The following is a 14,511-nucleotide window of genomic DNA, read 5'->3' as shown; positions in this document are numbered from 1 at the left end:
ATAATATTTCTTTTAAAAAAAGTCAATCATGGTTTATTGTCTATAATTATGGAAGTTGTCAATAAAAAATTAAAATTAAAAAATCAGGTACTGGCTGGGCATGGTGGCATAGACCTATAATCACAGCATTCAGGAAGCAAGAGGTAGGATAATCACTGTGAGTTCAAGGCTAGCCTGGGACTACAGAATGAGTTCTAGATCAGTCTAGGTTAAAGTGAGACCCTATCTTGTAAAATTAAAAATAAAAAAAAAAATCAAGAACTGTTTAAAAGAAAAGCAAGCCTTGGGCTGGCAAGATGACTTGACAGATAAAAGTGATTTCTCTCAAAGTAGAACCTACATACAACCAAATGCACAAAGTGGTGTGAGTGTCTGTAGATCCTTTGCAGTGGCAGGAGGCATTGGCACACCCATTCTCTGTTTGTCTGCTTCTATCTTGCTCTCAAATAAATAAAATGTTTAAAAAAAGAAACTGAGCCTTAATAAAATAGGCATTTATGACAATTCTCTTTGATAGATTATGAAGCCACTAGAATTAATATTCTCCATGGGTATTTTACAATCTCTTCTGTCATGTGATTAGCTGTAAGCCTCTTAGATTGAATGAAACACAGAATCACACTTTACCAAATGACTTGAGCTTGGTGTGAAGTTCTCCAAGAACAGAAAGTGCCGAGAGGACAGAACTGATGGAAGGAACAGGGGTCGTCGTCTCTTCTTTTGGGGATTGTTCAGAGCATAAATGAAGTTCAGTTTGCAGACAAGATTCTAAACTGCTGCTATCTATGAAAAGGAGGTAACATATCAGCTGTGTCAGCAGGACAACATGATCCCACGTCTATTCCTCAGAGCCTGTTTCCTACTTAGACTCCTAAGTATGTATTTCATTATATTGTGTTTCTAAGGCAACTAATGAGTAAGTATGACGTATATGATCTGCCTATCACTTCAAAACAGTTTATGACATTTTTGGTGTGTCCAAGAATCAAAGGAAATACAAAAAAGATAATATGCCTATAGGAAATGCACACTAAACATATGCAGAATGGCTGGATGAAAGCTAAGCTCCCAGTTTCAGACACAGACCTCCAAGAGACCAGACTGCCGAACAAGTTTAACTGGTTGAGTGGGAGACTGTATTATAACTAAGGATCCAACATTCCTGATGGCTTCTCTTAATGTGTGGTCTATTTGAGCAAACAATCTAAAGTTTTCTCCATTTACCATTCTCAAGTTACCTGATTTACATATATAACTCATATGGGGGACAAGAAGATAGAAACAGGAGATTGGGGGGGGGGTACATTGAAATACACCAGGTATAATGGCATGTCTTTTACATAAACCTTCACAGGTTTCATTCTAGGGTAAGCAATATATCAAAGGGAGCTCATACTAAGAGGCAAGCTTAGAGATTAATGAATGAACTAGATAATGAAATACAGTAGTATATATATATGTCTTCTACTACAAAGTATTTAGAATATCGTTAGAAGCCAAAATGGTTCTGGCAGATTAAGCAAAGCAGTCCACCTGAGGTCAGCAGCACCTTTTGATGGAGGAAACTTCCATATGATCAACTTCTGCCATTCTTCCCCAAGGTGGTAAAGTATGTTTTGTTTCTGTATTGTGAGCTCCATGCTGAGAGATTTCAACAGTTTTAAATCAAAGCACTTTCTGGACTTTAACAGCTTCAAGCATTTCTGTGCCTGGTAGTAAAATGGAATCGCTGTTAAACATTCCATTTGGACTCACAAAAATGATACATTTATATAAATGACTAAGGATAAAAGAAATAGAGAACGTATTAAAAGCAAAAATAGTGCTAATTGATTATGCTTTAGATTAAGTGTTCATACCTCTTCCAGACGCTGAGCAGCACTGACGTATTTCCTCTCTGCTAATGCACTACTGTATTCTTCAATAGCAGTAGAAAACTGAAAAAGGTAAGTTCAAACTATTAAGCATTTCATTTTCTAAGTCCTATTAGTTCAAGTTGATCTGCTTTCAAAATGTAAGAAACACTATTTAGTCAGGGGCAATACACTGAATAATAAGAGCAACTGGACAAAGAAGTAACTTTCGCCACCAGAGCACTGAAGTTCCAGCTGAGTTACTCACCTCCTGCAGTTGTTTAAGCAAACTCAGGACAACGGAGTCTCTTTCCAACTGTTGTTTCAAGTCTGTAAACTCAGCAGTTGATACATGAAGATCCCGACAGACCTAATTATACATCAAAAGGAGTAAGTACTTCTAAGTAAAAGAAAGCTAATCAGTAAGCTTTAGAAGATCAATATAATCCACATTTAAATTTAAATTCAGTCAGACTGAAATAAAAAACCAAAAGGTGGGCTGGAGAAATGGCTTAGTGGTTAAGCGCTTGCCTGTGAAGCCTCAGGATCCCAGTTCAGCGCTCGATTCCCCAGGACCCACGTAAGGCAGATGCACAAGGGGGCGCACACATCTGGAATTCATTGGCAGTGGCTGGAAGCCCTGGAACGCCCATTCTCTCTCTCTGCCTCTTTCTATGTCTTTAGCTCTCAAATAAATAAATACAAATAAATAAATAAATAAATATGTTTTAAAAAAAAAAAACAAAAGGTAATTAGAAAGGACTTGAGAGGTCCACTTACTCTAAAGCCTTAGCCTAGACAGGAATACCCATTCCCATCAATATAAATCCTCAAGCTACCTTCTTTTCTTTTTTCTTTTTATTTTTTAATTCTTTTCTTTTTTTCCTTTTCTTTTTTTCTTTTTTTTTTTTTTTGAGGTAGGGTCTCACTCTAGCCCAGGCTAACCTGGAACTCACTATGTAGTCTCAGAGTGGCCTAAACTCATGGCAATCCACCTATCTCTGCCTTCCGAGTACTGGAATTAAAGGTTTGCACCACCACACCAGGCTTAACTTCTCTTCTTTTTGTTTTTTAAAAAATTATTTATTCACTTATTTAGAGAGAAAGAGGCAGAGACAGAGAATGGGCACACCAGGGCCATCAGCCATGGCAAATGAACTCTATACACAACATACCACCTTGTGCTGTGCATGTGGCTTACATGGATCCTAGAGAATTGAACCTGGATCCTTTGGATTTGCAGGCAAGTGCCCTAACTGCTAAGCCATCTCTCCAGCCCTGCCTTCCCTTCTTAATGTAAGTAGTGACCTTTCATCAAGAGTTTGTTCACTGCAATTACTAGACAGGTATCCCTATTGCCAAGTGATGACTCATTTTCCAATTAGTCTTAGATAAACAAGTAACAGATAAAAAGATGGTATATTTATTTACTAGTATGTATTTGTGTGTGTGTGTGTGAGAGAGAGAGAGAGAGATGTTGAGGCAGAATCCATTCTATTCTACTTTTTTTAGGAACTCTGCATCATCAATTATTTTCTATATGTCTAACCTCTAATTCAATCTTCATTCATTCATGAAAATATACAGTGACTGAACATCTAGTGCATAGATGATTCCTCCCATCAGGTTTACTTGTTAAATTTTCCTCAATCTTTAAGACAAAAATTCTTTACACCACAGCAACCATCTTATTTCACAGCAGTTATGTCTCATCCTCTGCACAAATAAGCTTCTTAAAATTATGACATGTACTATTTTAACTTTCTCATTTCTCTTTCACTTGATACTTCACTGCAATCTAGCTTCTAGTCCCTCCATTCCACCAAAACTGTCCCTGTCAAAAACGTCAATCAGGGACTAAAGAGACAGCTTAGTAGTTAAAGTACTTGCCTGCAAAGCCTAAGAACCCAGGTTTGATTCCCCAGTATCCACGTAGGCCAGAAGTACAAACTTGGTGCATGTGTTTGGACTTCGTTTCTAGTGGCTGGAGGCCCTGGCATGCCCATTCTCTCCTCTCTCTTCCCCCTCCCCACACACAAATACTTTCTCTCTCCCTCTTCCTGCATCTTTCAAGTAAAAAAAAAAAAAATTATATATATATATATATACACACACACACACACACACAAAAATGTAATCAGAAAGCTGGGCATGGTGGCACATGACTTTAATCCCAGCACTCAGGAGGCAGAGGTAGAAGGATAGCTGTGTATTGTTGGGAGCGGGCTTATGGGTGTTACAGCCATTGTCCCATGCCAGTGTTTGGCACACTCCCCTGTTGCTGTTGTCCACCTTATGTGGGCCAGGGGGTGATGTCCACCCTCTGCTCATACCATTGTTTTTCCCTGCCATCATAGAGTTTCCCCTTGGGTCTGTAAGCCAAAATAAACCTTTTTTCCCCAACAAGCTGCTCTTGGTCAGGTGATTTCTGCCAGCAATGTGAACCTGACTGCAACAACACATATGGATTTTTTGTTTGTTTAGCTTTTGGTTTTTGTTTTGTTTTTTTAAAGGCAAGCATGGCCATGCATGCCTATAACCCCAGCCCTGAATGGGGCAGACAGGAGGATCCCTGGGGTGCTCCCAGAAAACAAGGACAAACACCAGAGTCATCGAAGCCAACATAAAAAATCTCAACTTCTTGCCACTAAATTCAAAGCATGCATTACCAATACTGAACTTTCAATGTACACTGTTCCTTTCTTTCCTTCTAAAACATTCTTTTCCCTTGTTCCATCATACTATTCTGTACTGATTTCCCTTGTTCTCTGAGACATTTCAATGTGTGGAGACACTTAGCGGTCACACTGAGGATCTTCTGGCATCTACTGGGTTAAAGTCAGGATACTAACATCATACAACATACAGGACAGAATTACACCACCAAAAATATCCAGTGCCACCCATGATAACCTAGTACGTGGAACTCACAAAGCTGCCAAGGCCTTAGACAAGCACCAAGCCCACCTTTGTGTGCTCGGGTCCAACTGTGAAGAGCCAATGCATGTCAAGGTGGTGGAAGCCCTTTGTGCTGAGCGCCAAGTCATGCTAAGTAAGGCTGATGGCAACAAGAAACTAAGGGAACTGGCAGACCTTGCAGAACTGATAGAGAGAGCATCCCCTAAGATGGTTAGTTACAAAAGGCTTATCATTAAGGACTAAGAATGCCATAGAGTATGTCAAGCATGTCAGTTGAAGGATATTATCAAAGAATACTTCAAATACAAAAGTGAATAATAAAAGTTTGGCTCATCAGGACTGGAGGGATGGCTTAATGGTTAAGGTATTTGCCTGCAAAGCCAAAGGACCCAGGTTCGATTTCCCAGGACCAGATAAACAAGTTGGTATATGCATCCGGAGCTCGTTTGCAGTGGCTGGAGGCTCTCGCATGCCCATTCTTATCTATCTCTCTACCTCCTCCCTCTTTCTCCATCAAATAAATAAATAATAAATAAAAATTTAAAAATGAATTTACTTTAAAAAATTGGCTCATTAAAAATAAAAGAAAGAAAAACACCTCTATCACACCTTCCAAGGCTCAGGGTCCATTGTGAAAGATGTGTTGTGTGTATTTATGACATCAAAATACAGGAACTAGTTAGAAGGAAAAAGGGGGTTAGTGGATGAGATACAGAAGGGAAACAAAGAAGGGTGACAGGAGGGAATTATGATCAGGGTACATCATGTATATGCATGGAGGTTGTCAAAAAATGCTTTAAAAGCCAGGCGTGGTGGCGCACGCCTTTAATCCCAGCACTCGGGAGGCAGAGGTAGGAGGATCGCCGAGAGTTCGAGGCCACCCTGAGAGTACATAGTGAATTCCAGGTCAGCCTGAGCCAGAGTGAGACCCTACCTCGAAAAACCAAAAAAAAAAAAAAAAAAAATGCTTTTAAAAGTAAACAAAATTGTAAGAGAAATATGCTGGTGAGATAATGCATACAGCATTTCTTGGGCTGGAGAGATGGCTTAGCGGTTAAGCGCTTGCCTGTGAAGCCTAAGGACCCCGGATCGAGGCTTGGTTCCCCAGGTCCCATGTTAGCCAGATGCACAAGGGGGCGCACGCATCTGGAGTTCGTTTGCAGAGGCTGGAAGCCCTGGCGCGCCCATTCTCTCTCTCTCCCTCTACCTGTCTTTCTCTGTGCCTGTCGCTCTCAAATAAATAAATAAATAATTTTAAAAAAAAAAAAAGAATTTCTTTACAATTATACAGCACTCTTGCAAACATGGTCAACATTTCCAAAATATGCCATAACTAGTCTATAAGAACCAAGACACAGAGTAACACTGTACAAGGGTGAGAATCTTCTGTGCGCTTGTAGAAAGTACAGTAGTTATAACAAACCAAACCAACATTCCTGAAAGAAGACTGTTCTGAAGCTTAAATGTGCAGATCTAAGAAAATGCTATTAAGAGAAGCTATTAAAAGCATAGCTGGTATGGTGACAAATGCACCTCTGCTCTTTAACCTCAGCATTCAGGAAGCAAAAGCAGGAACATTGAGAGTTCAAAGCTACATAGTGAGTTCCACCTGGGTTATAAAACAAGATCCTGTCTTTCTTGTCTTACCAAAAAAAAAAAAAAAAAAAGAGGTTGGGTGTGGTGGTCCATGCCTTTAATCCCAGAACTCGGGAGGCAGATGAAGGTAGATGGCAATGAATTCAAGGCCACCCTGAGACTACATAGTGAATTCCAGGTCAGCTTGGGCTAGAGTGAGACCCTACCTCAAAAAAACAACATCAACAAAAAGAGATGCAAGCATTTCATAAACTAGATATATATATATATATATATGTTATATGCATGCATGTGCACATATGTGTGCAAGTGGGTGTGAAAACTAGAAGTCACCATCAGGTTTTTGTTTTTTTTTTTTCTGTCTTTTCAAGGTGAGGTCTTGCTCTAGGCCAGGGTGACCTGGCATTCATTCCACCCATCAACATCAGATGTCTTAATCACTCTCCACTTTATTCTTTAAGACAGGGTCTCTCATTGAACCTAGAGTTCACCAATTTGGTTAGAGTGGCTAGCCAGGAAGGAGTAGGGCTCCCTGTTTCCACCTCCCCAACACCGGGATTACATGTATAAGCCGCTAAGCTAGGCATTTACATGGGTACTTGGGATCTGAACTCAGGTCCTCATGCTTTCACAGCAAGTCTTTACCCTGCTGAGCCATCCTCCAGTCTCTCTTCATTTTCTTTTTTTTGTTTCTTATTTTTTCGAGGCAGGGTCTCACTCTAGCTCAGGCTGACCTGGAATTCACTGTGCATTCTCAAGATAACCTCAAACTCACGGCAATCCTCCTACCTCTGCCTCCCAAGTGCTGGGAAAAGGTGTGGACCACCATGCCTGGCTCTCTTTTTATTTTGTTATGAAAACTGTATGTCTGGGAAAATGGCTTAGCTGTTAAAGGCTTGTTGGCAAAGCCTACCAGCCCAGGATTCAATTCTCCAGTACCCAGGTAAAACCAGAAACAAAAAATGGTATGTGCATCAGTTCATTTGCAGAGGCCCAAGGCTCTGTTGTGCCCATACATGCATGCATGCATACACACACACACACACACACACACACACACACACACACACATTTTTTTGTTTGTTTTTTGGGGGTTTGTTGTTTTGTTTTGTTTTTCGAGGTAGGGTCTCACTCTGGCCCACGCTGACCTGGAATTCACTATGTAGTCTCAGGGTGGCCTCGAACTCACAGGGATCCTCCTGCCACTGCCTCCCAAGTGCTGGGATTAAAGGCGTGTGCCACCACAGCTAGCAAGACACACATAATTTTCTTTTTTTAAAGAAACTCTACTTTATAATCATGGAAAATGCTAATAAAAATTTAAAAATATTGAAAAAAAAAAAGAAACTATAGGGCTGGAGAGATGCCTCAGCAGCTAAGGCACTTGCCTGCACAGCCTAACTACCCAAATTCAATTCCCCAGTACCCACATAAAGCAAGATATACAAAGTAGTGCATGTATCTTAAGTACATCTGCAGCAGCTAGAAGCCCTAGCATGCCCTTTCTGTCTCTCTTCTTTTTCTTTCTGCTTACAAATAAATAAAAATATTAAAAAAAGAAAACTAAAAAATCCTGAGATTTTAAATTTATAATACATTGTACAAATGTAAAACATTATTTCCACTAAAATAATTTACCATAAGGTGGGGGTGGTGGTGGTACACACCTTTAATCCCAGCACTTGGGAGGCAGAGGCAGGAGGATCCATGTGAGTTCGAGACCACCCTGAGAGTACATAGTGAATTCCGGGTCAGCCTGTGCTAGAATGAGACCTTACCTTGAAAAACCCAAAAAAAAAAAAAAAAAAAAAAAAAAAGGACTGGAGAGATGGCTCAGTAGGTAAAGGTGCTTGCTTGCAAAGCCTGACAGTTTGGGTTTGAGTCCCCAGTACCCATAGAAACCCAGAACCACAAAGAAAGTGGTACATGCATCTGAAGTATGCTTGCAAGTGGCAGGAGGCCTTGGCATGCCTATAATCTCTTTGTGTTACTCACTCAAATAAATGAATAAATTTTTGTTGTTGTTTTTCAAGGTAGGGTCTCACTCCACCTCTGGCTGACCTAGAATTCACTACGTACTCTCAGGGTGGCCTCAAACTCATGGTGATACTTCTACCTCTGCCTCCCGAGTGCTGGGATTAAAGGTATGCACCACCAAGCCTGGCTGAGTAAATATTTTTATAAAAAAATTTACAGTAAAAAAGTAATTCAGAAACCAGGCATCATGGCATACACCTTTAATCCCAGCACTCGGGAGGTAGAAGTAGGAAGACTGTAATGAGTTTGAGGCTACCCTGAAACTACACAGTGAATTCCAGGTCAGCCTGGACCAGAGTGAGACCCTACCTCAAACTCGCCCCCACCAAAAAAAAGTAATTCAGGGCTAGAGAGATGGCTCAGTGGTTAAGGCATTTGCCTGCAAACCCTAAGAACCCAAGTTCAATTCCCCAGTGCCCACATAAAGCTAGATGCACAAAGTGGTGCACGTATCTGTAGCTCATTTGCAATGGCTGGAGGCCCTGACATGCCCATCTCCCTCTCCCTCCCTCTCTCCCCCCCCCCTTTCTCTCTCTCTCTCTCTCTGTCTCTCTCTACTGGCAAATAAATAAATAAAATATTTTGTTAACTAATTTGAAGACTGGAAACATGGCTTAGCAGTTAAGGTACTTGTCTGCAAAGCCAAAGGACCAGGTTCAATTCCCCAGGACCCACCTAAGCCAGATGCAGAAGGTGGCGCATGCATCTGGAGTTTGTTTGCAGTGGCTGGAGGCCCTGCCGCACCCATTGTCTGTGTCTCTTTCTTCCTCTCAAATAAATAAATAAATATTTTTTTAAAAATGTTAATAATTTGAAAGCCTGGCGTGGCAGCATACACCTTTAATCCCAGCACTCAGGAGACAGAGGTAGGAGTATTGCCACGAGTTTGAGGCCACCCTGAGACTACATAGTGAATTTCAGGTCAGCCTGGGCTACAGCGAGACCCTACCTTGAAAAACCAAAAAATAAAAATAAAAACTAATTTCGTCTTAACTTTGGAAAATATTTCGAATTTAGAGTTGAAGTCAACCTGCAATTATTTGGTTCAACTTCTATTTGCCAATGGGTCTTGGGTGAGGGAAAGGGCTCAGAAGTTAAGAAGGCAAAGTCTTGAGAACTTGCACAGAACCAGGTTCTTAGGTAACAAGGAAGTTGAAATGCCTCCCTAAAAATCTTACCTAATGCAGACCTGGAGAGATGGATTAGAAGTTAAGGTGTTTGCCTGCAAAGCCAAAGGACTCAAGTTCCATTCCCCAGGACCCACATAAACCAGATACCCAAGGTGGCACATGCATCTGGAGTTCAGTTGCAGTGGCTGGAGGCCATGGTGTGCCCATTCTCTCTCTCTCTCAAATAAATTAAATAATAATAATAATAATAATAATAAATCTTACCCAAAAAAAGCCGAGCATGGAGGCACAGCACTCAGGATGCAGAGGTAAGGAGGACTGCCATGAGTTTGGGGCCATCCTGAGACTACATAGAGAATTCCAGGTCAGCCTGGGCTACATCAAGACTCTACCTTGAAAAACAAAAACAAAATCTTAACTAGTGGGTGTAGTGGTGCACGCCTTTAATCCCAGCTCCGGGGAGGCAGAGGTAGGAGGATCACTGTGAGTTCGAAGCCACCCTGAGACTGCATAGTGAATTCCAGGTCAGCTTGGGCTAGAGAGAGACCCTACCTCAAAAAACTAAAAGAAAGGGAGGAAAAAAAACAAAAAGAAACAGTCTTAACCAATATAATAAACTATTCTTACCTCACTCTCTATCCTGGATTTCAGCAGGTCAATGTCGTTAGATAGCTTATCCACCTGGGTAACCAGGTCCTGTGCATTCTGCATGCTAGGCAGGAATTCACTGTACTTCTTGCTGATCATGTTGCACACCTCTCCCTATAAGACATGAAATAGAAAACAATCTTTTATGTTGGAACTTTATTACCATTACCCACAGCCACCTAACTTTCCTCCCAGCCACAGGTTTCTTTAAAAAAAAAAAAAATAACCTACTACTCTTAAAGGTCAGATACATTATTTAAGTGCAAGAAAACAACAATAACCAAATGCCAAAAGGGCTCAAAATTTGTACAAGGGGCTGGAGAGATGGATCAAAGAGCTTGCTTACAAAGCCTGACAGCCTGAGTTTGAGTTCCCAGTACCGTCTTAACGCCAGATGCACAAAGTAACACATATTTCTGGAGTTTGTTTGCAGAGGCAAGAGATGGCTTAGTGGTTAAGACACTTGCCTACAAAGCCAAAGGACCCAGGTTCGATTCCCCAGTACCCATGTACAGATGCAGCAAGTAGGGCATGCGTCTTGAGTTTGTTTGAAGTGCCTAATGGCCCTAGTGCACCCATTTTCTCTCTCTTGCTCATAAATAAAATATTTAAAATTTTTTAGAAAGCGACTTTTTTTTTCTTGGTTTTTCGAGGTAGGGTCTCACTCTAGTCCAGGCTGACCTGGAATTCACCATGGAGTCTCAGGGTGACCTCGAATTCATGGCGATCTTCCTACCTCTGCCTCCCAAGTGCTGGGATTAAAGGCGTGCGCCACCACGCCCGGCTGGAAGCGACTTTTTTTTTTTAAGAAAGCTAGCTTGTACTTACATATATACAATATCAACCTATTAAGTACCCTCCTCCCTTCCTTTCTCTTCCCTTTATGTCTCCTTGTCAACTTACTGGCCTCTGCTACTAAGTACATATGTAAGTACAATGATTGAGATGGGGAGGTAATATGATGGAGAAGGGGAAAGTGGGGCTGGGAAGGGAGGGACTTACCATGGGATTTTTTTTTTATAATCATGGAAAATGCTAATAAAAATTTAAAAAAAAAGAAAGCTAGCTTGTAAAATCAAGAAGTGTTAAGAAGAGCTTTTATCTTCTTTTTAACTTTTTATTGGCAGCCCCTATACACATAGACAATACACTAGGATCATAATTCTCTCCCACTAACCTCCTTCCCATCCCCTCCACCGAATCCCTTCTTTCCTACTAGTGTGGAAGAGCTTTTATCTTGTGGCCCCTTAAGTCCAGACTTAGGCAGATGTGAGAAAGCCACTGAAGATGTGGGCAGACACCTGCGGGTGATGACATCAACACAAAGTGAAAACCGTGCGTAGTTATGCGTTGCAAACCCAAGTGCGGACATGCTCGGCGTGCATGGCGTGAAGAGCCCTATAAACATATGCGAGGGACTCAAAGAAAACTTTGCGACGAGGGCTGCAATCCTTCCAGCGTCAGTCCCCCGCCCTGGTGATGAACAGCCCGGGATGCGGTGTGTGAGCGGCCCGCTTTCCCAGCCCTCTCACTTGACACCTCCGAGCTCCAGGTCCCTCCCGCCGGCTGGTCTGTCCGGTCTTCCCCAGCCCGCGCGTCCCCAGCCCGACGCCGGCCCTCCGCAGCCACCGCCCCTTGCTGCTCAGACCCAGGCCCCGGGTCCCTCGGTCCCCAACCGCCCCCGGCCGCTCCAGGCTCCCTCCTGAACGCACACGTCCTCGCCTCCCGCTCCCGGCCCTCGACCAGCCCCGCTCTGCCGGACCGCCCTCGGACCCCGGCCTTCCTCCCAGCGGCGTCCCGCCCTCACCTTGACCTCCTCCACCCGCCGGGTCAGGCGGCTGATGCGGGTGCCCAGATCCTCCTTCTCCAGACTTCCCGAGTGAGCCAGGACTTCGGTCACGAAGGAAGCCATCGCCGCGCGGAGAACCGAGGGACGCCGCTGGCAGAGTCACTCGGAAGGCCAGCGCGGCAACCCGGTCCCGCCAGCGGCCTCGCGCGCGGCCTGCCGGGAAACTGAGTGTGGTGGGGCCGGCGCGAGAGCACAGGTCCGGGCCGAACTACAGCTCCCAGCAGGCCTCGCGGCGCCCTAGGTAGGGTTTCCGGCAAACTGCAGGGCGCCTTTCCCTCTACCTGTTTTCAAATGCCTCCTTTCCCGCCAGGTTCTTGCACTGTAAAAAAGAAAAAAAAAAGCAAAATTGGTTTTGTTGTTGTTATTGTTGTTATTGTTGTTTTGTTTTTAATCTGAAAATCAGTCCTAAGTGAGCCTACTGCAAACTGCAAAATATTTACCTGTGAACTTAACCAGAAGACCCCTTGGATCTTGGACAAAGTAGCTGACAGCAAATATTACTGTTTGGAGTTGTGCCATGAAGTCGCATCATCTCATTAGAAAGGCGTGCACCCACTTGTGCATATGACTAACGTGGGTCCTGGGGAATGGAGCCTCGAACCGGGGCTCTTAGGCTTCACAGGCAAGCTCTTAACAGCTAAGCCGTTTTATTTTTAAATTCTTGATAGCTGGATGCTAATCCCAGCACTTGGGAGGCTGCGGCAGGAGGATAGCTGTGAGTTCAAGGCCAGTCCGAGCTACACAGTAGACCCTGTCTCAAAACAAAACAAACAAACAAATCCGTCCAAACCAAACACTATTAACAAAAAGTAGTTCAATGGGAGAGAGAAAAAATCACCAGTGATGATACTCAGCAGTGGGCACTGCAAGCTTCATATTTGGCCAGACTTAAACCAGCCGCCCTCTAATTTGACTGGAGGCCAGCTTCATGGGAGGGAATACATTCCTTATACTGAAAACCTACAACAGGGATAGTCATGAGCCCTAGGGGTGTAACATCTGCTTCTGTCTGGCTAAATGTATGTACTATTTCACCAAACTGCCCAGTAAGCCCTTCTCTTGATGTTCATACTCACATATTAATGCTACTCTCACTTTTGGTTAGAGAACAACCCCTTTTCAGATGGCAGTGACATTGGGATGACTCAGAAGGCACCATGGTAATGAGAAGTGACAGGAGTGCTCAGCACTGAAATATCTCAATCACACCTTCCAAGTCTCAGGGTCCATTGAAGAAGAGGTGGCAGAAAGAATGAAAGATCCAAAGGAAGGGTAGGACTCCTTACAACATGCTCCTCCAGGGACAAAATGGGCTGGATATCCATGACCTCACAGTGCCTGACACTACCTACACAACATCATAATAGAAAGAAAAGATCATGACATTGAAATTAAAAAAAGTGATTGAGAGGGGGAGGGGATATGATGGAGAATGGAGTTTCAAAGGGGAAAGTGGTGGGAGGGAGGGAATTACCATGGGATATTATTTACAATCATGGAACTTGTCAATAAAAAAAATTTTAACTATTTATCTGAGAAAGAAAGAAGGAGAGAGAGAGAGAGAGAGAAAGAGAGGGAGAGAGAATGGGCCAGCCAGGACCTCCTGCTACTGCAAACTAACTACAGACACATGAGCCACTCTGTGCATCTATCTGGTTTTACATGGATACTGGGGAACCAAACCCAGGAGGGTTAGGTTTTGCAAGCAAGTGCCTTAACCTCTGAGACATCTCTCCAGCCCCACACAAAGCTTTTGATAACATTGACTATGAAAAGAAGCACTAAGAATCTTGCTCAAGATCACACAAACTTTCATACTTAGGTAACTATAAATATGTATCACACCAAGTAACCCACATAAGCTAGACGCACAAGGTGAGGCATGCATCTGGAGTTCATCTGCAGTAGCTAGAGGCACTGGTACACCCATATTAATTAATTAATTCATTCATTCATCCATTCATTCTCTCTCTCTAATAAATAAATACATAAAATATTTTTAAAATCTTTAAAGAAGAGCCAGGCATCGTGGTGCAAGCTTTTAATCCCAGCACTCAGGAGGCAGAGGGAGGATGATCACTGTGTCACTGTGAGTTCAAAGCCACCCTGAGACTACATAGTGAATTCCAGGTCAGCCTGGACTAGAGTGACACCCTACCTTGAAAAAAAAAAAAAAAAAAAACTAAAGAAAAAGTATCTTGTGAGAACTGACCTCAAATAAGTGCTACCCCTATGGGCCATGCCAATTTTGTATATGTGATATGTAGGACAATCAGCTGATCCTCATGAAGCAAGAGCAATTAGCTTCTTGTTCCAGGAACCAAGAAAACAAAACCCAGGAGGAGGGACATGCTCTAAGACAGCCATAATATCCCAGAAAATGCTTCTCTCTAAAAATACCAAACCTTTTGATATACCTGATAGCCTTACTTTGAATGCCAAGTATCACTAACAATGAAAATGCCCAGGGCTGGGGAGA

The 14,511-nt window shown here is 42.7% G+C and overlaps 1 protein-coding gene across 1 annotated transcript in view; it reads right to left on the bottom strand.

Moving 5' to 3' along the window:
* Zw10 (zw10 kinetochore protein) overlaps positions 1 to 12,169 on the bottom strand; it is a 48,291-nt gene extending 36,122 nt beyond the window's left edge. Inside the window, exons 1-6 of the mRNA XM_004666463.2 lie at positions 11,991 to 12,169; positions 10,163 to 10,297; positions 2,122 to 2,223; positions 1,860 to 1,937; positions 1,550 to 1,709; positions 628 to 783 (exon numbers count right to left, since the gene is read on the bottom strand). Of these exons, the coding sequence (XP_004666520.1) occupies positions 628 to 783; positions 1,550 to 1,709; positions 1,860 to 1,937; positions 2,122 to 2,223; positions 10,163 to 10,297; positions 11,991 to 12,095 (736 nt within the window). The 5' untranslated portion in view covers positions 12,096 to 12,169. The remainder of the gene's footprint in view (positions 1 to 627; positions 784 to 1,549; positions 1,710 to 1,859; positions 1,938 to 2,121; positions 2,224 to 10,162; positions 10,298 to 11,990) is intronic.
* Positions 12,170 to 14,511: the final 2,342 nt, after the last annotated feature.

Source organism: Jaculus jaculus, chromosome 3 (genome assembly GCF_020740685.1).
Source record: "Jaculus jaculus isolate mJacJac1 chromosome 3, mJacJac1.mat.Y.cur, whole genome shotgun sequence".
Lineage (NCBI taxonomy): Eukaryota > Metazoa > Chordata > Mammalia > Rodentia > Dipodidae > Jaculus > Jaculus jaculus.
The sequence above is the reverse complement of the archived record's forward strand: the minus strand, read 5'-3'. Positions and strand labels throughout refer to the sequence as shown.